At 41.3% G+C, this 25,281-nt stretch overlaps 1 protein-coding gene across 1 annotated transcript in view; it reads left to right on the top strand.

Moving 5' to 3' along the window:
* The window catches only part of mapk1 (mitogen-activated protein kinase 1), a 114,910-nt gene that overhangs the window by 57,838 nt on the left and 31,791 nt on the right, over window positions 1–25,281 (top strand). The window contains exons 2-3 of the mRNA XM_068055354.1: window positions 16,590–16,772; window positions 17,741–17,930. Of these exons, the coding sequence (XP_067911455.1) occupies window positions 16,590–16,772; window positions 17,741–17,930 (373 nt within the window). The remainder of the gene's footprint in view (window positions 1–16,589; window positions 16,773–17,740; window positions 17,931–25,281) is intronic.

Here is a 25,281-nt window from a genome sequence, read left to right as displayed (position 1 = left end):
ACTACCGTCCCATTTCCAACCTCCCTAAGTCCTTGTATGTGTTGTCTCCTTCCAAATCCGTTCCCATTTTTCCTGGAACTCCATGTTTGAATCCCTCCAATCAGGTTTCTGGCCCGGCTGCAGTACCGAAACAGCTCTTATCAAAGTCACTAGTGGCATCCTATGGGATGACCAACTTTCCCTCCTCATCCTTTTTGACCTGTCTGCAGCCTTTAACATGGTTGATCACACCATCCTCCTCCAACACCTCTCCACTGTTGTCCAACTGCGTGAAATTGCTCTCACCTGATTCCATTCTTATCTATCTAATCGTAGCCGGAGAATACTTGCAATGGCTTCTCTTCCCACTCTCGAACCATTACCTCTAATGTTCCGCAAGGATCTATCCTTGTCCCCCTCCGATTTCTCATCGACATGCTGCCTTTCGACAACATCATCTGAAAGCACAGTGCTATTTTTCACTTGTATGCTGATGACACTCAACTCTATCTCACCACTACTACTCTTATTCCTCCACTGTTGCTAAATTATCAGACTGATTATCTGACATCCAGTACTGAATGAGCAGAAGTTTCCTCCAGTTAGATATTGGGAAGACTGAAGGCATTGTTTTTGGCCACTGTCCCAAACTTTTCCCTAGCTGCTAACTCCATCCCTCTCCTTGGCAACAGTCTGAGTTTAAACCAGTCTGTTCACAGTCTTGGTGTCATATTTGATTCCGAGATGAGCTTCCAACCTTATTGGTGCTGTCACTGAGACTGGCTATCCCCATCTCTAACGTCGCCTAATTTTGCCCTTGTCTCAGCTCATCTGCTGAAACCGTTGTTTATGCCTTTGTTACCTCTAGGCTTGACTATTCCAACACACCTCTGGCTCGTCTCCCACATTTTAGTCTACGAAAACGTGAGGTCATCCAAAGCTCTGCTGCCTGTGTCTTAACTCACATCAAGTCCCATTCCCTATTGCCCCTATGCCCACTGACCTACATTGGGCCCCGGTCAAGCAATGTCTTGATTTTAAAATTCTCATGTTTGTTTTCAAATCACTCCATTGCCTTACCCCTACTATATCTGTAAACCCCTCCAGCCCCACAACCCTCTAAGATATCTGTGCTCATCTAATTCCGACCTCTTGTGCCTCCATTATCTAGACCCCAGAGCTGGACGCATTTCTTATCCAGCCTCCCTCCCTCCGATATATCTAACAGCTGGAGACCAAAGCTGTTCGCAGTGCTTATACTGCCCCACCATTGGTGGCCAGGCAGTCAGTTGCCTAGGCTGCAAGCTCTGGAATACTGTCACTACACCTCTCCACTTCGCTTTCCTCTTTGAAGACACTCCTTAAAACCTACATTGTTGACCAAGCTTTTGTTCATCTGACTTAATATCTCCATTTTTGACTCTCTGTCATGCTTTGGTTTATAATGCTTCTGTGAAGCTTCTTGGCACGTTTTATGACATTGAAGGTGCTATATAAATATTTATTACGACTGCTCCTACTGGAAGTACAAATAATAGGAGCAGGAGTAGGCCATTCAGCCCCTCAAGCCTGCCCCGACATTCAATAAGATCATGGCTGATCAGTCAAGTGATTCAGTCGCTTGCTGACATGTTCATTGCTTGCTGAGGTATAACTAAATGACTTCAGGACGAGAAGGGGATAAACTGTTTTCTCCATGAAGAGCGTGCACATTTTTTTAATTTGCTAAATTAAGATCAGGATCCTATAACTTGTAAATGCCAGTTTTCAACAGCAGCATTTATATAGCTAGACTAGGTGTCAGAGCTCATTGTTCCTGTATTTAGTTTACTGGCTATGTCTTAAACCCTCAACCACCAGACTTTTTAAGTGGTAGAGTTAATATTATCAGACAGTGGCTTAGGATACAAGCTATGGAATGGGTCTATTAAGAGGCAGATAGATCATAATAGACATTGGAACAAATTATATTTGACAGAACTTGACACTTCAATATGAAAATAGTTTAGTAATGCATTTGCGTCCGGCCCATAACTTATACTGTGGAGTTTAGTTGGATAGAAGGAGTGTGCAGCCCCTATCTCAGTGGTATCTGGAACAACTGCCTTAAGGCTTGCAGAAGTATATTTTCCAGCAGTTTTGAAGTTTGACCGAAAGCAATAGAAAGCAAATGTGCACCTTTCAAATCAAAGCTGCTAATCGTATATAGAATTAGACACACAAAATACCTGCAATGTCAAAAGCCACCCAGTGGAATGCTGACAGATTCCACCTGCAATAGTTTGCATTTCTATAGTGTCTTTAATACCAAAAAATGTCCCAAGGTGTTTTGCAAAAACATAATTGGATAAAAATTGATACTGATCCAAAGACGGAGTAATTGGGTGGGGTGGGTATAAGCTTGGTTACAGGTTTAAGGAGGGTCATAAAGGAGGAGAGAAAGGTGGATAGGCACAGGTTTAGTGAAGGAATTTGAGTTTGGGGCCTAGACAGCTGAAGTCATGCTCACTAATGGAATAGATTAGGGGCATGCAAGAGGCTAGAACTGGAGGAACTCAGTTCTTGGAGGGTTGTAGGAGTAGAGGAAGATTTAGAGATGGTGAGGGGTGAGGCCATGGATGGATTTGAATGCAAGGACTATTTGTTGGAGTAACCATCCCCTGACTCTTGAGTGCTGTTTGTCCTGTTCCATTGCAGTTCTTAGTACCAGGAGGCTAATGGATGGTGTTGCTACAACCCTGCTTAGTTGTATGGATAGTATGATGTGAAGTCCAATGATGTATAATAGATGAAGATTTTGTCCTTTTTAACTTGGTAAATTAATTCCAACACTGATAAGTGAGAGTTTCGGTAGCAATGATGGAGATCACAGATTCCTTGCAAAATTTAGATGGGGTAGAGGAGCAAAGGGGTCTCAGAATACAAATACACAAGTTACTCAAAGTAGTGATGCAGGTCAGTAAGGCCATAACAAAAGCAAACCAAGCACTCTGGTTTACTTCTAGAGGGATAGAGTTGAAAACTGGAGGAGGTATGCTAAACTTGTATCGAAACTTGGTCAGGCCACATTTGAAGTACTGTGTACTATTTTGGTCGCCATACTATAAAAAGAATAGAGGCACTGGAGAGGGTGCAAAAAAGATTTACAAGGATGATACCAGAAATGTGAGGTTATATCTATTGGGAAGGGCTGAACAGGCTGGTCCTCTTTCCCCTTGAAAACAGCTGAGGAGTGAGCTAATAGAGGTCTTCGCAATTGTGAAAAGCATAACAAAGTCAGCATGGGTTTACGAAAGGGAAATCATGCTTAACAAATCTACTGGAGTTTTTTGAGGATGTGACTAGTAGAATAGATGAGGGAGAACCAGTGGATGTGGTGTATTTGGATTTTCAGAAGGCTTTTGATAAGGTCCCACATAAGAGGTTAGTGTGCAAAATTAAAGCACTTGGGATTGGGGGTATTATATACTGGCATGGATTGAGAATTGGTTGACAGACAGGAAACAGAGAGTAGGAATAAATGGGTCTTTTTCTGGGTGGCAGGGAGTGACTAGTGGGGTACAGCAGGGATCAGTGCTTGGGCCCCAGCTATTCACAATATATATTAATGACTTGGGTGAGGGAACTAAATATAACATTTCCAAGTTTGCAGATGAGACAGAGCTGGGGGGGAATGTGAGCTGTGTGGAGGATGCAAAGAGGCTCCAATGTGATTTGGACAGGTTGGGTGAGTGGGCAAATGCATAGCAGATGCAGTATAACTTGGATAAATGTGAGGTTATCTCCTTTGGTTGTAAAATCAGGAAGGCAGATTATTATCTGAATGGTGATAGATTGGGAAACGGGAGGTCAACGAGACCTGGGTGTTCTTGTACAGCAGTTGCTGAAAGCAAGCATTCAGGTGCAGCCAGCAGTTAGGAAGGTGAATGGTATGTTGGCCTTCATTGCAAGAGGATTTGAGTACAGGAGCAAGGATGTCTTACTGCAGTTATACAGGGTATTGATGAGACCACATCTGGAGTATTGTGTGCAGTTTTGTTCTCCTTATCTGAGGAAGGATGTTCTTGCCAATGAAGGAGTGCGAAGAAGATTTACTAGGATGATTCCTGGGATGGCAGGATTGACGTATAGGAGAGATTGGGTCGACTAGGCCTGTATTCTCAAGTTTCGAAGAATGAGAAGCTCATAGAAACCTATAAAATTTTAACAGGACTAGACAGGCTAGATGCAGGGAGGATGTTTCCGATGGCTGGGTAGTCCAGAACCAAGGATCAGAGTCTCAGGATATGGGGTATGCCATTTAGAACCGAGATGAGAACTTTCTTCACTCAGAGGGTGGCGAACCTGTGGAATTCTTTACCGCAGAAGGCAGTGGAGGCCAAGTCATTAAATATATTCAAGAAGGAGATAGATATATTAATGCCAAAGGGATCAAGGGATATGGGGAGAAAGTGGGAACAGGGTACTGAATTATCTTTTTGAATGGTGGAACAGGCCTAAAGGGCCAAATGGCCTACTCCTGCTCCTATTTTCTATGTTTCTATGAAAGGTTTTGATAGAGTTGACAAAATGTTTCCACTTGTGGGCAAGAACAAAATCAGGGGCCTTCAATATAGCGATAGTCACTAGGAAATCGGAGTTCAGAAGCAGATTTAACCAGGGTGTGGTTGAGGTGAATCATGCAGATACATTTAAGGGGAGGTGAGATTTGCATTTGAGGGAGAGGGTTATGCTGAGAGTTAAATGAGGAAGGACAGGAGTAGGCTTGAGTGGAGCTGGCATGGACTGGTTGGGCCAAATGGCTTGTTTCTCTGCTGCATGTTCTATGTAATTCCATATAACTTAGTTAAAATGCTTATAGTTAGTATTCTTTACTCAAACAATTTCCAATACAGGACATTTTCTTGCAATTATATAGCACCTTTAATGTTGGAAAAGTTCCAAAGCGCTTAAAAATTTGACATCAAGCCGCAAGATATTGGGGCAGATGGCCAAAAGCTTGGTCGAAGAAGTAAGTATTAAGCATCTCGGAGGAAGAAAGAGAGGTATCGGGAGGAAATTCCAGAGCTTAGGGCCTCAGCAACTGCAGACACGGCCGCAAGTGGTGCAGCCAATACAAATGGGAATGCTCAAGAAGCCAGAATTATTGTAGCGCAGAGATCTTGGGGGGAGTGGGCAGTGGTGCTGCTGCTGTAAGGCTGGAGCAGATCAGAGATGGGGAGGGGAGAGATCATGGAGGGATTTGAAAATGAGGATGAGAATTTTGAAATCAAGGTGTTGCAATTGGAATGGAATAAAGAAAACTTGTCTTTATTTTGCATCATGTTCTCAGGACATCCCAAAGCACTTCACAGACACTGAATTACTTTGAAGTGTAGTCACTGCTGCTATGCAGGAAATGTTAGTAATTTTGTGCACACCATGATCCCACAAACGGTTGGCTGTGACATTGGCAGATCTCGCCAGCTTTTTGTATAGTTCCATAGGATTTTCCCAACCACCTTACCAAGCAGTTTGGGCCTTGATTTAACATAGCATTTAAAAGGCAGTACCTCGACTATGCAGTAGTCCCTCAGTGCTGCACTTAAATGTCATCCTTGACATTTGTGCTCAAGACATGGATACAGGCTTGAATCCACAACCCTCTGATTTGGTGTTGAGTGCTACATCTGAGCCAAGCTGACACTTGAGGGTCAGTCCCAGCAGATGAACAAATACTTAATGCACGTTTAATTGTGTAAATCTAATGTAAGTCTGATATTTCCCTCGATGTTTCATGATCGGAGCATAAATTTTTCGTGCTCGGGTTTCTTTGCATCGCTGTAGTTAGTTCCATATTTTCCCTCTTCTGTTAGTATTCCATTCTTATACATAGTTGTACTTCTTTACTCTCCTGTATGCAATTCTCTATTCTGGAGCGTTCTATATTTTTTCTATACATTTTTTTTAAAAAGGAGAAACCGGATGCTTGATGCTGAAATGTAATTATTCCACAAGGTAATTGAAGATGAGTTAAGCCATTTGTTTCCTCTTTCATCTATCAAAAAAGAACCTGGTGATTAGAATGGTTAGGCACTTGATGGCCGGCACAGACACAATGGGCCGAAGGGCCTGTTTCTGTGCTGTATAACTCTGACTATGGAGCACCTTCCATTGCAGCCTTCAGTTTAAATTATTCCAAGGTTTTCCACTACTCTATCCAGAAGTCGATTTCATATATTGATTATTTTATTGAAATAGAGTTACCACTTCCATGCAGTAAGGTTACCGCTCCGATGCTTTGAATGCTGAAAAGCCCAAGATTCTCCAGTCTTGCCTTATAACTCAGATCTTTGATACTAGAGAGAAACTTTGTGGCTCCTCTCATCACTGCTTCCAGCATGTCGATGACTGCCTTGTATCTTGGCTGGAAACATTACTGAAGGTGTGGTCTGACCAGAGCATTATACTGTTTGATCGTTACTACTTCTGTTTGAACTATAATCACCAATCAGTAAAGTACAACATTCTGTTGGCTTTGTTGACTGCTGCTCTGCATTGGTTCAACACATTGAACATTGATCTAAGATTCCTAGATCTCTCAATTTCAACATAATTCATGGAATGTGTATTGCCTCTTTTTCCTTCATACGCATTTTACATTTGTCCACATGAAGTTCCATATGCCATTTTTTTTTTTACCACTTACAAATTTTGTCCATCTGTGGCACAGTGGTGCAGTGGTTAGCACTGCAGCCTCACAGCTCCAGGTTCGATTCTGGGTACTGCCTGTGTGGAGTTTGCAAGTTATCCCTGTGACCGCGTGGGTTTTAAAGGGCGGTGCAGTGGTTAGCACCACAGCCTCACAGCTCCAGGAACCCGGGTTTGACTCTGGGTACTGCCTGTGTGGAGTTTACAAGTTCTCCCTGTGTCTGCGTGGGTTTTTGCTGGTTGCTCCGGTTTCCTCCCACATCCAAAGACTTGCAGGTGATAGGTAAATTGGCTGTTGTAAATTGCCCCTAGTGTAGGTAGGTAATGGGGAATATGGGATTACTGTAGGGTTAGTATAAATGGGTGGTTGTTGGTCGGCACAGACTCGGTGGGCCGAAGGGCCTGTTTCAGTGCTGTATCTCTAAATTTAAAAAAAATAAAATAAATATTCTGTAATTTGAGTTGTCTACTCTGAGCTTGGTTTCATCAGGTTTGATTAATTTACATTGGGTTTCTGAAACTAAATCATTGGCATAAATTAGAAACCGTAACCTCAATACAGTCCAACATAATTCCTTGAACAAATATCTGTTTTTTTAATCTTTAGCTAGTGTCTTATCCATTTCTAAGATTTACCTTAATCCTCAAAGCTTTGACTCAGCTAATAGGTTTTTGTCAGATCCCTTTTGGAAGTCTGTGGCTGTAATGTTAGAGCATTCCAGAGTCCCCTTACATTATCACTTCCTCAAATCAGTCAAGTGATTGGTCCGGCAGGATCTTCCCTTTCTAAATCCACGCTGTTTGCTAGGCTAATATTGTACAGATCCTCAAGCTTGCTTTTGATCAATTCCCTCTGGATCTTTTTGCCAGTGATCTTAAATTGATGACTTCTGGTTTTTGACCCACTCACCAGAGAGAAATGTGGATTGTTTTTGTTGTATTCAAATATGTGCAATTAGCCCACATCCATTTCCTCTTCCCTTTTAAACACAGACTCCTTGTACAAATGTGAAGATTCTTTTTTTATCGAACTCACTGTCTGCCCTAATGGTTTATAGTTTCAGGAGGTGGGACTATCAAATTTTGCTATCAGAACATGCCAGCCAGGACTGTCTAAATTATCTTGGGATGATTGCCTGCTTCAGAGTGATCTTTAATTGCTATGTTCCTTGTGTGTCTGATACCAATGTAGGTACAGTTATTTTATTCCATCTCTGAAGCTAGTCAACTAAGCTAGAGATTGAGTAAACTGGATGAGTGATCACCAGAGGGATTTGGATATGATTTCAAAGCTGTCGTAATTTCGTCATCCGATCTCATTTTACGTGAGTCTTAATTCCTGAGTATAAAGATGTAATCTGCAGTCTTGGTATTTACCGTATTGGAGCTTTGCCATTGGAGTTTTGCTTGACTTAGTGATTTCTGTAATTGTCATTGTGATCCTCTTTCTGTTCAGAATGTGACATGATAGGAAATGAAGATATTTAGTGACTGTTACAATAGAATTATGGAGCCAGCTGACAGGAAATGAGGTTTTGGTGATAATGCCACTACTATACAGAGGTATAATGTAAATTTCTTTTATTACAAACATATAAAGCTGTGCAACAGGGTTAGTCTCAAATGTGGCTGTTAATGTTACCTGGAAAGTGGGATGCAGAGGAGTTGCTAAATGTTTCTCCAGAGGGAGAGTATTGCTCTTTTTCATAGGAGTAGGCGATTCAGCCCCTCGAGCCTGTTCCACAATTCAGTTAGTCATGGTCATGTACGGCACAAAAGGAGGCCGTTCAGCCCATCGAGTCTGTGCCGTCTCTTTGCAGAGCATTCCAGTCAGTGCCGCACCCCATGCTTAATCTGTATCTTAACTCCATCTAATATTTTTGTAACCTTTAATACCCTTGCATAACAAAATATGTCACTCTGTTTTGAAATTTTTGGTTGACCTAGGCTCAACTTTTTGGGGAGCAAGTTCAAGATTTCCAAAACCCTTTGTCCAAAGAAGTACTTCCTGGCATCATGATCTCTGAAGAGCCTAGCTCTAATTTTAAGGTTATGCCCCATGTTCTAAATGGCACCGTGCAACCCCCCCCCCCCCCCCCCCCGCCCCCCTCCGGCAGTTTACTCATTTACAATGGTAGGAGTTTGGTAGCAGGTTGCCTGCCTTCAATGCATGACATGAGAAAGGAATAAATATGCCAAACCCCCAATTAAATAATCCATGCTTTTTGTAAAATTGAGAAGACTTGGTGTTTGGCAGCGATTTGGTCTCCTTTGTAATTAGCTGCAGTTAATTTAACAATTTGTTTTGATCAAATATGACGAATCTAGCGTGCTTGCTTTATGTTGCGGATTGATTGGAGTGCTGTTTGGAATCCTGCACCTCCCATATGTGCGCTGCAGTTTGGCTTTCAGCAAAAACAGCTCTTATGCTTTCTAAAATGGAAATTAGTTCAAATGTCAGCCTCAACAGCTGTAATTAAATGTTGCATGAATGTGTGGCAGACCAATTGTTGATAGCTTTGGCAGTGTGGTGTTTCCATGACAAATCGCTGTCCTTTGTTGCTCTCCCTCTGTTAGTAAAATGGATGAGATGTAGTAAATTTATCTTGCCAAGATGCTCATTGAAGAACTCCTTTTTATTTTGATGAAGCCACATAGATGTGAATGGACAAAACTGTTGCAGCAGACTTGGGCTAATCCCAGCAGTGCTGGCCATCCATTTCCTGGTTTGTGTTTTGGCTCCTTGCTTGAGTGATTTGAATTGCGAAATGGATGGGAGATTGGCATGCAAATTGAAATTTTTTTGAGGGTGGGGATAAAAAGAGGTAAAGAGTGGCCATTCAGCCCATCTTTCTTATCCCATCATGCAGATCCAGATGCAGAACTATCCAGACCATTTACTTATCTGTCCTCCCTGGAAACCTTTAAACTCTAAAGATGTCTTTGCCAGTATTTTCCCCTCTGCTAGGGTTGCTGTATCTAACAGTATAATTCCAAGAACACTAGCAATTTTTGTTAGCTTATCCAAGTGGGTATTCACGTGAGCTGAAAGAATATTGACAGGTAAAACTGACCTTGGTCTTCTCTGATATCAACACGCCTGCACTTTTTGGGAACTGAATTCTTTTAAACCTCTCCCCCGATTGCTGCTTTGGCTGAGATCAACTGACCCACCATGAGCTATAAATTTAACCAGGACCCTTCTGCTCTGTACAGCTAAGTACCAAACTGCATGGCACCTTTACCCACTAACTCACTGGGGAAGCCTGTCAATTTTCTCGAGTGCTTCAACAAAATTTTTATCCACTGCTCCAGACTTCAGTCTTGCTTGCTGATCATATACCAGCAGTACCTCTTTCTGTGGTAACTTTTGATTAAAGACCTTTCTGGTATCTGTGCAGAGTGGTTGTATAATTAAACAATGCCTGTTTAAAAGAGATACACAGCTCGAGAACAAAGTGGTTTTTGGTTAACCTTTACATTTCAAAATATCCTAATGGGTGCAGTTTATGCCGATTGGAGTCGTATCCTTTTTAAACAGAGCCAATCCACTGACTCCAAACATGAGCACAAATTGAGATTGGGCTTAAGTGGTGAAGATAGTGGTATGGGTTTGTTGCTTAGTGTGCTTATTTATGCTGTAAGTTGTCCAATAGCCACATACTCTTGTAGATGAACAACTGAGGTTTTTTTGTCAACCTGATCCGTATTCAGTTTGCTTTTTCGTTGTCGGTTTTCGAACCCATGCAGTTCAATTTTCACTGGTCTCCTCAGTAAAAGCACAATGTGTGCTGTCGAGGTCTGGCCGTCACCAGGACGTGTTGAGGCGCACATGTACCTGTAAGGAGTTGTTTGGACAATCTACAGCATAAAGAAGCACGTTAATCAACAAACTCATTCTAATATGTCCTCCATACCAATCTCAGCTTGTGCTCATGCTTGAAGTCAGTGGATGGGCTCTGCTTAAAAGGGATATGACTCCAATTGGTATTAGCTGCATCCATTAGGGCATTGTGTAATTTAAAGATTAGCCAACAAACCTCTTTATTCTTGAGCCTTGTAAATCTTTTAAGCAGGCTTTGTTTCATTAAACAGCCACTCTGGGAAGATAACAGGAAGGCGCTTTAGCTAAAAGCTATCATGGAAAAAGGCACTGTTAGGATATGATCAGCAAATAAGATTGATGTCTGGAGCAGTGGATGCAGATTTGGTTTGTCATTGAGGTTACCCATGTGGGATGAGTTGTGATTTTGGAAGTTTTTGCCATTTTGATCAGGACAGGTGGTGACTCAATTAGTTTGGTTGAATTTGATACTTGTCTTTTTTTAACTGCTTTCAGTACAATCTGATATTTTTGTGGGATATGTGCAACATTGCCTTCTGTAGAACAATAAGCTGTTCAGCCCTAGCCAAAAGCATCAGGACAACATTCAGTTCAACTGTAGATGGAGTGGGGTGAGATATTGTGCCTGTGAGAGTGGCGTGTTGTGGCTGTGCAAGGCCAACTGTGGAATGGTATAACTTTGTGCTCTGCAAACCCTCCCAAGGTTATCAAACATTGTCCAGGATTTTGTGGTCAGCCACGAAATGACGCCACTAACTTGGAAGAAAGTTTCTCTCCAAGATTAGCAATCTCTGAGATGTGAATTTTCCTTTCCTGCTGTTAATTTGAATCTAGTGCCAAATCAAGGGGAATCTCCATGTGTCCAGCAACAGTGATGTCATCAAGCAGGGTAAAGAGCCAATCAAATTGAAGAAATCTCAGTAAACCAGGAAGTAAAATGCACTGATTATCCTTCACTTTTTATAACTTTTACAGCGAGAAATAAAGATTGGAAATATACATTAGAAACTGAAATATTAAACTTTAAAACATTTTTAAAACTCTGGCATTTTATCTTAATGGAAAAAATTGACATTACACAAATATAAAATTAGGAACATACGAGCAGGAGTAGGCCTTTCAGCCCATCGAGCCTGCTCTGCCATTCAATACGATCGTGATGATCATCCACTTCAATGCCTTTTTCCCACGCTATCCCCATATCCCTTTGTCATTGGTATGTAGAAATCTGTCAATCTCTGCTTTAATCAGTGAGCTTCCACAGCCCTGTAGGGTAGAGAATTCCAAAGATTCACAACCCTCTGATATTCCTTGGGCAATTAGGTTGTCAATAGTTATGACTTAGCAAGCTGTTAACCAAGTTACACATTAACAAGTCATAATGTTTCAGGGTTTTTAACACTGATATTGCAGCATGAAGTTCATGTCACTTCAGTGATTCCTGAAAATTGCTGTCTGTGGGGACTTCATTGCACCCTGTGGAGCAGAAGCGAATCGCTGACGGCAACTTCAGGATTTCCGCGTTTGACTGCACATGTGCGGGAGCCAGAAGTTGCTATCAGTTTCAACGGGTAATAACAGCAAACGATGACTTCATTTTCGCTGTCATTGTAACCTCAAAATCCAAGCCAATCTGTTAGTAAGGTACTTCAAATTTGGCTAATTTGCTTACTAAAATGGCATATTGAGCAGCATTGCACTCAGATGGCATTCTGTTTCGATCTTAAGTTTCATGTGGCACAGGGTCGATACTACATATTGGTCAGTTCTGAAATGGTCACAATAAGAGGTTAGCCCTTCATGGGAGCTTGTGTGATGGCTATATAGGAAGATAAAGTAAATTAACAAAATTAAGACAAGTAATTACTAAATGCCATTATAGTCTGCATTGACAATCTGGCCTGGGATAAAAATGAGGGTGTACACTCCTGTTTTTTTTTTTTACTGGGGAACAAATTTACTTTTGATCCTTCTAATTGATGGATCCTCAATTGTATTGAGGAATCCATTGACCTCAGCCCCCAGATAATTTTAAGGGATCATTTTGACCTTTCTGATGGTTTAAGTAAAACAACTGTAATTGTTGGAAATTCTCCTCTCTCCTGCCTTCTCCCTTAACATACATAGGAGCAGGAGTAGGCCATTCAGCCCATCAAGCCTGCCCTGCCATTCACTATGATCATGGCTGATCATCTACTTCAATGTCTTTTTCCCACACTATCCTCAAATCCCCTTATGTCACTTGTATTTAGACATTTGTCAATCTCTGCTTGAAACATACTCAATGACTGAGCTTTCGCAACCCTCTGGGGTAGAGAATATCAAAGATTCACAACCTCTGAGTAAAGAGGCCAGTATGTAATCTTCGTATTATTCATATTATTGCTTCAGCTTTACTTTGAGCAAGGGAGTTTGAACTTGAGTGCAGACAGTGAAGCAGCAATGCTACCAGGGCATTAGAAATCCATTGATGACCTTGACGAGCCTTTAGTCTATAAATAATCAACTTTTGGCAATCTGTGCACGTGAGTTTGGGTTCTGTGCAAGTGATCGCCATCTTGTACATTATTTGAAGCTCTAAAGACCTGTTGCTGGGTAGAAGACGACTAAGCTGAAACGACCATCAGTGTTTGCAGTCTGCTGCTTGGAATATATAATAGTGCCTTCGAGTCCCTGTTTCCACTTCTTACAGTTGGTTCATACGAACTGAAAATTTAAAATGCAAACCGAGCAGTGAAAGTGTGTTCAGCCGACAAGTCAAAACCAACAACTTTATGAAGGTAAAGGAGCTATCTGAGCACTCGTGTGAAAATGGCCTGTTTGAAACAGTAATTGTGTACTCTGCAGACAATGATCTACATATATATAATAAAAGCAAAATACTGCGGATGCTGCAAATCTGAAACAAAAACAAGAAATGCTGGAATCACTCAGCAGGTCTGGCAGCATCTGTGGAAAGAGAAGCAGAGTTAACGTTTCGGGTCAGCGACCCTACATATGGTAGGCTCTGTACTGACCATGTAGCCGAGGACCTTCCTCTGCTACCACAGACTCATGGGGCACTTTACACGTGTGCAGTTTCATTTGAAACCCCATGTTTACTTCAAATACATTATTGTTCCATCTGTTAGTATAAAAGCTGGATTTCCTGCAAATGTTAACCCTTAAGAGAAATAGAACGTTGGAAATTCAGAGCGGTTAGTAAGTAACTGCAAAATAATTGTATATTTAATATTTCAAGTGAAATTCTTCACAATTAGTGAAATAAACAATGGCCTGTGCTTTTCAGATGCTAATTGACCTAAATATATCCAATGTTTTGTGTCTAGCAGTCATAATGGCCCATATTTTGCGATGTGAATACCGACGAGGTTATCAGTACTCACCGTGGAGTAAATGGACAGCATTTTCCATATTCCGCACATACAAAGTTAAAAGCAAAAATCTGGAAGTTGCTGTCTGATTTGCCCTGCGCCTCCACAAGCTGCGCTACACCAGTACCTCACCGATTAGCCTTGGCATTGAAATCCGTATACGGATATGAAGTTTGTATACTTACTAGTTACCACTAAACGTGCTGGATACATTTAGGGCTGGTACATTCAGGTGATAGGCCATAATTAAGACTTATGCAATTAAAAAAATTACTAACAACCTTTCTGGCACCAAACAATTAGTTTTACAAATATGGAGTCATATTCCATCAAAATTTAAGTATTGGAGATTTTTTAAAGTAGAAATAAATTTTTCTTCTCAATCCAATCTTTCTTTCCCTCTCTTCTCTTTCTGTACATGATTTTGCAATGAATTAAATCTTCTAATTTATCCTTCCTAGTTTAGACTGCATGTCTGAGGATTCTTCAATCTAGTTGAAGAGCCGCATTGTTGTTTGTCCTGCTATCATGCCAGAGATCTACCTCAGGGAGCAACCTACTGGAAATGATCTCTAGAAAATGTAAATTGCTGCTCAGAAGCCCACGAAATGTCTGTCGGCAGCTGTAGGCGGAATGACCGGCGAACGCTGTTCCTTCGCTGCTGACTGTAAATCGGGGGCCAGAATTTCTTTTAATTCTTTGAAACATAAATTCTTGCTGGGCTGGTGGAAGCTCTGCACTCTTCAGTAATCTTTTTGCTTTTATCATTGGTCACTGAACACATGAGCTGGAGAAGGATAAAAAGGATATTAAGTTATTATACAGTATGTCACGGTTTGGATTGCAGCCAAGGTGTTGGGCGAGTGAGCTAATTGTGCTGCTCTCTCATTTACCTTTTTTAATATGAGGCCATGCATGTGCCGAATGTACCATTTGGCCATTGCATTGCATGCATGCAGAGTGGTGATGTCAAGGTCCATCATTCCCTAGCCACCAAAGCAAGCAGCTCAATTAGTGGCCTTGAAGGCTGATTGAGGTCAAGAAGAGCTGGTACAAAATGGGTCTTGGCTGCCAGTCTTTTTTTTTGTAGGTCTAGCATTTATTTTGAGAGCTGCAGGACAGAACCCAAAAACCAACATGTAACCAACTTACACATACAGCTGTAAACCCCATTCAGTACCCAGTAATACTGACACAGCATTTGACTGGTCAGCTACGTGTTAATTGTTTGCCAGCAGTTGATATGTGTGTATTTTGTCCGTGAATAATCGGCAGTGAAGCCACTAGGCGTATTTACTCTGTTGATACCTGTGATCATTTTAGTCTTAAGTGCAGTTTTTAAGGTGTTGGTATCCTCGTTGCTTCTAATTCATTGCTTCAAATTGGTCCCATTCTCATTTACCAGGTATAATTTCTGGAGCTGAGCTTCCAGTGTTAAATTGACTGGAAGGTCTAGTTTAAGTTATGGTATGTCTAGCTCTATTTAGTTGATGTATTGTGAATGCCAATTTAATTCTCCTTTATCATAGTACATGATTCTGGATATTCTGCAGAGAATTACAGAAGTGGGCTGAACAAAAGAGGTGCAGGCTGACTGTCTCACATTTAGACTTTAGAAGAAACAAAGTATCGATTGGATGTGATCGGGCAGCCTTGTATTCAAAGGACATCTGAGGGTGCTTGCTGCTTCAGCGGCTGCAGCTAGACAGATCAATGTAACATATGAAACAAATTCTCTAGAGTTCAAGCTTCATGCTGAGAGTTGCATTTTTTTATTGAGTGTTCCACATCCAGACTAATGTGTTGTATTTTTTTGCTGGCTCGCTTGACTCATCTGGTAGTACCTTGGCCTCCAAGTCAAAGTCATGGGTTCATGTCCCATAAGTGTTTGGTCTCAAAATCTTAAACTGTGCAGTGTTGCGATGTGAAACTGTGGCTCTGTGTGCCTGATCCAGTAGTTGAGGTGAATCATAAAGATCCCATGGCACTATTGTAAGACGACAGGTCAGCTCTGGTTTCCTGGCCAACTCCCTGAGCCAATGCGACCAAAAAACCCAAATGTTGGTCATTTGTCTTTTTGCTATTTGTAGAATCTTGGACTAAAATATGACTGAATTATTTGCCAATCTCTTAGTTACTGCACAGCAAAGTAACTCGTATATAAGTGCCTTAAGTTGCTTCTGAGACTTGATCAGGTGTTATCTAGTATGTAGTGACTTGGATAATGTAATGTCTATTCTCTTCCCTTCTCCCTCACTTTTTCCCTTCTCAGTATTGCCACTAAGATATGAATCATTTCTCACCTCGCCCTATTCCTTTGAGTAGAAAATGACTCTTCGTCTGTTCCCTAATATCCTGCACCCCCACCACCTTTCCCCAGATGAGATCAAACCTCATTGGGGAGGGGGGCCTTTATCCTTAGACTGCAATGTGTAGTTTATTGGTATATTGGGACACCCACTGGTCAACATTTAATCGGTCACTCAACTGCATCCTTTGTCCTGATATTTTAAAAAGATGTAACCATTGTCTCTTTTTTGTTTTTAAGTTTGTGGTCTGATTAATTAAAAAAAAATCTTTTTCCATGTATGTTCTATCCTTGTATATCGTGCACATTTATTGCTGAGTGTTGCCAGTCTTTCTAGGGTGCTTGCTTTTCGATGAAGTTCTATTCCGGTGAATTGTTATGTCTGTTTTTACAGCTCAGCCCATGACAACGTGAATAAAGTTCGTGTGGCCATCAAAAAGATCAGCCCTTTTGAGCACCAGACATACTGCCAGCGGACGCTGCGTGAGATTAAAATCCTGCTGCGCTTCAAACATGAGAATATCATCGGCATCAATGACATCATCCGAGCCCCCACCATTGACCAGATGAAAGATGTGTATCCTAGTTATACAGTAGCATTTTAAAAGATTTATATGGCTAATTGATTGATGCACAGGGTTGGCACACTGCCTTTTCATCTTTTGGGCATGAGTTTGAATCCAGGCTGGGCTAATGCGATGCAAGTTCCTTCTATATGCTGATGGTAAGGCTCCTAAATGAGAGAAAATAAGCAGCATCAATTCAATTCCTGGTGAGTGTTGGTCCAAACCACAACTATGTATAATTTAGAAGCTTACTGAAAGTCTACAAAGATAGCAGGTATAGGGTTTGGAAAAATTCCCACTTGTGCAGTGAGGGTGCTCTTCTAACACTGCTGTCAAGGCATCTTGTTCGGGCAGAATAAATGGAGCTTTACTCAGCTTGTGCTGCACCTAATCCCAGAAAATAATCATTCTGACAAAAATGTTCCATTTCTCAGCACTAACCTCCTTCCCCTTAGGTGCATAAGTACACCCCAGAAAGATGGAACAAAAATCATGAACTCACAAGTTATCTAACTTTAAATCACTGCAATATCTGGATGTAAATGCTGATGCTGTTGTGTCCATTGTCATGCTGGCAACTTTGTTCACTGGGTGTAATTCACTAGTCATATAGCGGGGGAAGGCATGGTGGTTTTATGCCTTTGTCACATCGCTACACCCTTCTGACCAAACCTCCTGGCTTGACTTCAAAGGAAGCACTTCTGAGGAATGCTCATTTCGTTCTGTGGTTTCAATACCATAGATCTGGAATGTGATAAAAGAGCAAAATTAGAAGTAGATGGGGAGAGTTTTCCATTTGACATGCATGTTTTACATAGTTGTATTGCAAAGATAAAAAGAATGTCACTAGAACTGCAAACTTCTTTGAGTTAAATCGTGTACTTTGCTGTTCAAATCCTTCGTCTCATTTTTCTTCCAACTGATTGCATAGGGTATTCCACATTAAGAATTTTTTTGGCTTCCTTGACTTTATTTCCAGGTACATTGTACAGGACCTGATGGAAACTGACCTGTATAAACTGCTGAAGACTCAGCATCTTAGCAATGATCACATCTGTTACTTCCTGTATCAGATCCTGCGAGGGTTAAAGTACATCCACTCTGCCAATGTCCTTCACAGAGATCTCAAACCATCCAACCTGTTGCTCAATACCACCTGTGACCTGAAGGTTCGTATCATTGCATTCCCCTTTTTATTGTAAGTTGCACTGGGGTTGACGAACTACTGAGAACGAATGTTGGTGCACCAGTGGCTACTCTGAAGGCACTGCAGTCCCATCTGATTTTTCTCCTCCGACTTTGTAGTGTGTGATTAGCGTGTAGCTGGAAAAATGATGCAGGAGTGTTCTTTTTTTAATTTATTGTTTCACAGGATGTGGGCGTCAATGGCAAAGCCAGCATTTATTGCCTGTCCTTAATTGCCCTTGAGAAAATGATGAGCTGCCTTCTTGAATTACTGCAGTCTATGTAATGAAGGTACTCACAGTACCGTTGGGTAGGGAGCTCCAGGATTTAACCCAGCGACTATGAAGGAGCGGTGATGTTGTTCTGTCCAGATGTTGTGTGATTTCGAGGTGTGGTATAAGGTAGACCTCAACAGTCCTAAACATAGAAAATAGGAGCAAGAGTAGGCCATTCAGCCCTTCGAGCCTTTCTAAGCACTAGAATAAAGTGTAGTTCAGAAATAGGACAAGTCAGACAGAGGAAATGCAAGGCAGATGATGGAATTGGATTGCATGTGCTTGAATGCATGGAGTGTTGAAAATAAGGTCGTTGAGTTGCAGGCACAAGTAGCCATTCATTATGATCATGGCTAATCATCCAACTCAGTAGCCTGTTCTTGCTTTCTCCCCATATCCTTTGATCCCTTTCATCCCAAGAGCTATATTCACCTCCTTCTTGAAAACATACAATGTTTTGGCCTCAACTGCTTTCTGTGGTAGTGAATTCCACAGGCTCGCCACTACTAGGCCAATGTCCTCACAGTGAGGTAACCAGTGCTGTAAGGGATAGTTTAAGTTACTTTGCAAGGGGTGTGGGCTCCAGGATGAACTATTAAAGAGGAGATGCAAAGTGCCAAGAGGACTGGGAGAGATACAAAGCACTAGAATAAAGTGTAGTTCAGAAATAGGACGAGTCAGACAGAGGAAGTGCAAGGCAGATGATGGAATTGGATTGCATGTGCTTGAATGCATGGAGTGTTGAAAATAAGGTTGTTCAGTTGCAGGCTCAAGTAGCCACATGGGATTAAAATATAGTGGCAATAATGGAGACCTGCCTCAAACAAGGGGAGGAATGGGCATTCCTGGTGACAATATACTCAGGAAAGATAGGGAAGGATAGATAGGTGGCCATATTGATCAAAGATACTGTTAAAGCACCAGAAGGAATGCAGCGATTGAGGGTTCAAAGACCAGAATCTATTTGGTTAAAATTAAGGAACAATAGAAGAGCTATTCTGCTGGGTATATATAGTAGGCCACCAAATAGTATGGCACTCTACCTGAATGCATGCAGCATTCGCAACAAGATAGATGATGTGAAGGCACAAATCGAGGTAAAGGGTATGATCTAATTGTCATTACTGAAACGTGGCTTCAGTGTGACCAAGAACTGAAATTTCAAGCATATTCAACATTGAGGAAGGACAGGCAAAAAGGAAAAGGAGGTGGTGGTACACTGATAAGGGATGGGATCAGTGCATTAGTAAGGGAGAATCTCCGATTGGAAGAACAAAATGTGGAATCTGTTTAGGTGGAGCTGAGAAATAGCAAGGGGCAGCAAACATTGGTAGGAGTTGTTCATAGGCCACCAAACAGTAGTGGTAGTGTGGGGCATGTTATTAATCAGGAGATTAGAGAAGCAGGTAGCATGGGTAATACAATAATTATGGGTGAATTCAATCTGCACATAGATTGGGTAAACCTAATGAGCACTAATGCTGTGGAGGACAAGTTTCTGGAGTGTTAGGGATGACTTTCTAGAGCAGTATGTTGAGGAACTGACTAGAGAACAGGCTATTTTAAATCTATTGTTATGTAATGAGAAAGGGTTAATTAATGTTGTAAAAGAGCCTTTAGGGATGAGTGACCATAATTTGGTAGAATTTTACATTGTTTGAAAGTGAGGTGGTTCAGTCTGAAGCCAAGGTGTTAAATTTGAACAAAGGAAATAATGAAGATATGAGGGACAAATTGGCTAAGGTAGATTGGGAAAATACATTAAAAGGTATAATAGTACATAGGCAATGGATAGTCTTTAAAGAATATAGTTTATAGTGTAAGCTTAGTTTACAACAACTATACATTCCTTCAAGGCACAAAAACCCAAAAGGCAAAGTCAGTCAACTGTGGTCAACAAAGGAGGTTAGGGATTGTTTAAGATTAAAAGTAAAGGCCTGTAAAGTTGCCAGAAAAAGTAGTAAACCTGAGGATTGGGATAATTTTAGAATGCAGCAAAGGAGGACGAAGAAACTGATAAAGGGAGAATAGAGTATGAATGTAAACTAGCAAAAAACATAAAAATGGACTGTAAAAGCTTCTATAAGTACGTAAAAAGGAAACTTTGGCTAAGATAAATGTGGGTCCATTATAAGCAGAGTCAGGAAAATTTATATTGAGGAATAGAGAAATGGCAGAGAAGCTAAATGATTACTTTGTGTCTGTCTTCACTGAGGAAGATAGAAAAAAATCTCCCAGAATTAGAGATCCAAGGGACTAGGGAGAATTAGGAATTGAAGGTAATTAGTATTAGTAAGAAGGTTGTATTGCAGAAATTAATGGGGCTGAAGGTTGGTAAGTCCCCAGGATCTGATATTCTACATTCCAGAGTGTTGAAAGAGGTAGCAATGGAGATGGTGGATGCATTGGTGATCATCTTCAAAAATTCTATAGATTGTAGATTGGAAGGTAACTAATGTCACCCCACTATTTAAGAAGGGAGGGAGAGAAAACTGGGTACTACAGACTTGTTAGCCTTACATCAGTAGGAGGAAAAATACTAGAATCTACTCTAAATGATGTGATAAATGGACACTTGGATAATAATCTGATTGGGCGTGGTCAACATGGATTTAAGAATGGGAAATCATGTTTGGTGAACCTGTTGGTGTTTTTTGAGGATATTACTAACAACTGATAAATGGGAGTTGGTGGACGTAGTATACTTGGATTTTCAGAAGGCTTTTGATAAAGTCCCCCACAGGAGGTTGGTTAGCAAAATTGAAGCACATGGGATAGGAGGTAATATACTGGCATGGATTAAGGATTGGTTAATAGGCAGAAAACCGAGTAGGAATGAACAAGTCATTCTCGAGTTGGCAGGCTGAGACTAGTGGGGTACAGCAAGGATCAGTACTCTGGCCTCAGTTGTTCACAATATATATCGATAATTTGGATGTGGGGACCAACGGTAATATTTCCAAGTTCACAGATGACACCAAACTAGGTGGGAATGTGTGTTGTGAAGAGGATGCAAAGCGGCTTCAAGGGAATTTCGACAGACTCGGAGTGGGCAAGAACATGGCAGATGGATTATAATGTGGAAAAAGGTGAGGTTATCCACTTTGGTAGGAGGAACAGACATGCAGAGTATTTCTTAAATGGTCAATTAGAAAGTGTAGATATACAAAGGGACCTGGGTGTCCTTGTCAATAAGTCACTGAAAGCCAACATGCAGGTGCAGCAAGCAATTAGGAAGGCTAATGGTATGTTAGTCTTTATTGCAAGAGGATTTGAGTACAGGAGTAGCAAAGTCTTATGTCAATCATATAGAATCTTGGTTCGACCGCACCTGGAGTATTGTGTGCAGTTTTGATCCCCTTAACTTAGGAAGGATATTATTGCCATAGAGGAAGAGCAACGAACGTTTACCAGACTTGTTTCCGGGATGGGGGAACTGTCCTATGAAGAGAGTGGGGAAATAGGGATGGTATATTCTCGAGTTTCAAAGAATGAGAAGTGATGTCATTGATACCTACAAAATACTTAAAGGGATAGACAGGGTAAATGCAGCTAAGATGTTTCCCTTGGTTGGGGAGTCTAGAACCAAGGGGACACAATTTTAAAATAAGGAAGAATCCACTTAGGACAGAGATGAGAAGAAACTTTTTTACTTAGAGGGGTGTGAATCTTTAGAATTCTCGACTGCAGAAGGCTGTGGAATCTCAACCATTGAGTATGTTTAAAGCAGGGATTGACAGATTTCTAAATAGCAATGACATAAAGGGATATGGGCATAGTGTGGGGAAAAAGACATTGAAGTGGATGATCAGCCCATGATCTTACTGAATGGCAGAGCAGACTCGATGGGCTGAATGGCTCCTCTGGCTCAACCCGCCCCTCCTCCGGCTCCTGCGCTCCTCAATAGTGGGAAACGGATTGAGGAACAAATTTGAAGGCAAATTGCAGAAAGAAGAAAGTACTACTGAGTAGTAATAATGGGGCATTTCAATTATCCTAATGTATAGTGGGACAATAAGTGTAAAGGGAAGAGAGAGATAGTAATTCCTGAAATGTGAACAGGAGAATTTTATTGATCAGTGTGTGCCCAGCTCAGTGAAGAAGGAAGTAGTGCTGGATATCGTTCTGCACAATGAGGTGGAGCATGTTTCAGTCGGGGAGCATTTGGAAAGCAGTGATGACAAGACCATTAAGTTTAGCGTTATGGAAAAGGACGAGGAAAAATCAAATGAGGAAAGACTCAACTGGAGGACAGCTAATTTGAGTGAGTTTAAAAAGAATCTGGCCCAGATAGATTCAAATCAAAGATTGGCAGATAAAACAGTAAATGAGCAATGGGAGGCCTCCACAGAAGCAATAGCTTGGGTACAGACTAGACATATTCCCACAAGGGGAAAAAGAAAGGCCTCCAAAGCTAGAGCTCAATGGATGACTAAAAATATGGATATTAAAATCAAACAAAAGGGGGCTTATGATAAATGTCAAGTTCATAATTTAGTAACACTCAAATGGTGCAAAAGTTGCGAATTTGGTGCAAGTGCAGAGGGAGAAGGAAGTGCTTTTTTGCCTCCAGTACTTGTGGTTTGTGTTACTGGTAAATATTTAATCTATTTATAACTTAAATTAGATCAAGTAATTCATTAAAAGACTGATAACTATAAGCTATGTTGATTAAATACATAGATTAATTAAATAAAAGATTATATAGGGATGGCAGTGCAAGTGGTGTGATGCAACTACAGCATATGGGAGTTTGTGAAGAGCATTGCGATCCCGGGCAGACACATCTATGATAAATGTCTGTATCTTGAGGTACTTCAGCAATAATTGTTGAGTTGGAGTCTGAGGCGCAAACGTTCTGCAGTATCAGGGAGGGGGAGAGTTACCTGGATGCCTTGATGCAAGAAGCAGTCAACCCCTTAAGGTTAGAAAATGGTACAAGTTTGGTTAGTGATTATGGATAGGAGGGTGAGGGTCCCTAGATACAATGGTGGAGAAGCCTTTGCCCTTATCCAGCAGATCCAAGGTTCTTGCTGTGTAGGTCAGGGCAAAGTCTGCAAGGTTGATGAGCAGACCGATTGTGGTATAAGTGGCTATTCAAGAGGGTGGGGGGAGTGAAAAGGAATGTGTCAGGGGAATAGATACTGTTCTGTGCAGCTGTGACCAAGAGTTCCAAAGTTTGAGTTGCCTGTCCAATGCCATGGTTAAAGACATCACTTCGTGGCTGGAGAAGAACTTGGAGGGGGAGGATCCAGTTGTCATGTTCCAAGCAGGAACCAACAGCATAAGTAGAATGAGCAATGAGGTTCTGCTGTGGGAGTTTAAGGAGCTAAGGTACAAATTAAGTAAGCAGAACCTCAGAAGGTAATAATCTCTGGATTACTACCTCAGCCACCCAAAATTGGCATAGGATCAAACAAATCAGTTGAATGCGTGGCTGGGTGCTGTGGGAGACAGGGTTTTTGATTTGTGGGACACTGGAACCAGTTCTGGGGAAAGAGGGAGCTGTTTCATTAGGACAGGCTTCACTTAAACCAGGCTGGGATCAGTGGCCAGATGAATCATATAGCTAGGGCTGTACATGGGGCTTTAAACTAAAAGTAGAGGGCAGGTGGGTGGGTTGGGAAAGAAGAGGTTTCAAGTGAGGGAATTTGATAAATCTCAGGGAGGGGGTAGGGTGGGGGCAAAACAGTCAATGCTGCAGAGCAGTGTAGCAACTTGGGTAACGATGAACAGTATGTAATAGGAAGCAAAGTGATTAATGGTAATAGTGCATCAGTGAATAAGGCCAAATTGGGGAAAATGTCACATGGCAGATGAATCACTTGAGTGTTAATTTAATTTTGGTAGGAAGAATGAAGCAGCAATATCAACTGAATGGTACAATTTTAAATGGGGTGCAGGAGCAGACACCTGGAGGTGTACATAGAGAATTACTTGCAGGTGGCAGGACAAGTTGAGAAGGCTGTTTAAAAAGGCATATGAGGTCCCTGGGTTTATAAATAGAGGCATAAAGCACAAAAGCAAGCAAGTAATGCTATACCTTTGTAAAAGACTGATTGGGCCCCTGGTGTAGTATCCTGGGCAACACACTTTAGGAAGGACGGCAGGCCTTGGAGAGGTTGCATAGAAAATTTACTTGAATGGTGCCAAGAATGAAAGACTCAGTTATGTGGGGGGACTAGAGAAACTGGGGTTGTTCACCTTAGAGCACCTTAAAGGTGTTCAAAATTATGAATGGTTTTGATGGAGTAAATGAGAAGAAGCTGTTTCCAGTGGATTGGCAAAAGAACCAGAGGCGTCATGAGAAATGCATTTATGCTGTGATGTTTGATCTGGAATGCAATGCCTGAAAGGGTGATGGAAGTAGGTTCGATAGCTTCCAAAATAGATAAATACTTGAAGTGGAAACATTTGCAGGGTTATTGGGGGGGTGGGGGTGGCAGCAAACGGCGTAGTGGGACTAATTGGATAGCTCTTCCTGAAAGCTGGCATAGGCATGACTGGCTGAATGGCCACCTGTGCTGTATCATTACTATAATTGTGACTGTGGGGCACTAAAATGGGTGTAATGTAAAGAGATATGTAAATGCCATGTTAAAGTTGTGTTACAGAATCTGATTTTGAAGTAGTTACTGAGCTCAATGTGCAGTAACTGGGGGTATTATTAAAGCTTCCAGTTTCTCATCATTTTTAGTTTGTTTTTGGCAAACTTTGACCCATTTTAACCAAATCACACTTGTTCTCTATCAACTTGACAGTGAGCATCAATTAGATTTGAAGTTATGTGGCTGAAAAGTTCACTTCTATTGGCCCATCAGTTTGGTTCAGATTGCGACTAATTTATAACTTAGTGCAAGTAAATTACTGGTGATATTGGGGTTTAAACCTAGCCTCTCAAAATAAAATTATCTATGACTCTGACCTGTGGGAGTAGTTGTTTAGCTTAGCTGTATGTGACACATTTAAATAAGCAAGTCAACGCACAAATTAATTTCTTAAAAATTGAAGGAACATTTAATTAGATACTATGTTTGGGGAATTAATCCAATTTACATTT

This window comes from Heterodontus francisci, chromosome 23 (assembly GCF_036365525.1).
Source record: "Heterodontus francisci isolate sHetFra1 chromosome 23, sHetFra1.hap1, whole genome shotgun sequence".
Classification (NCBI taxonomy): domain Eukaryota; kingdom Metazoa; phylum Chordata; class Chondrichthyes; order Heterodontiformes; family Heterodontidae; genus Heterodontus; species Heterodontus francisci.
This window is presented reverse-complemented; position numbering and strand designations above follow the sequence as displayed.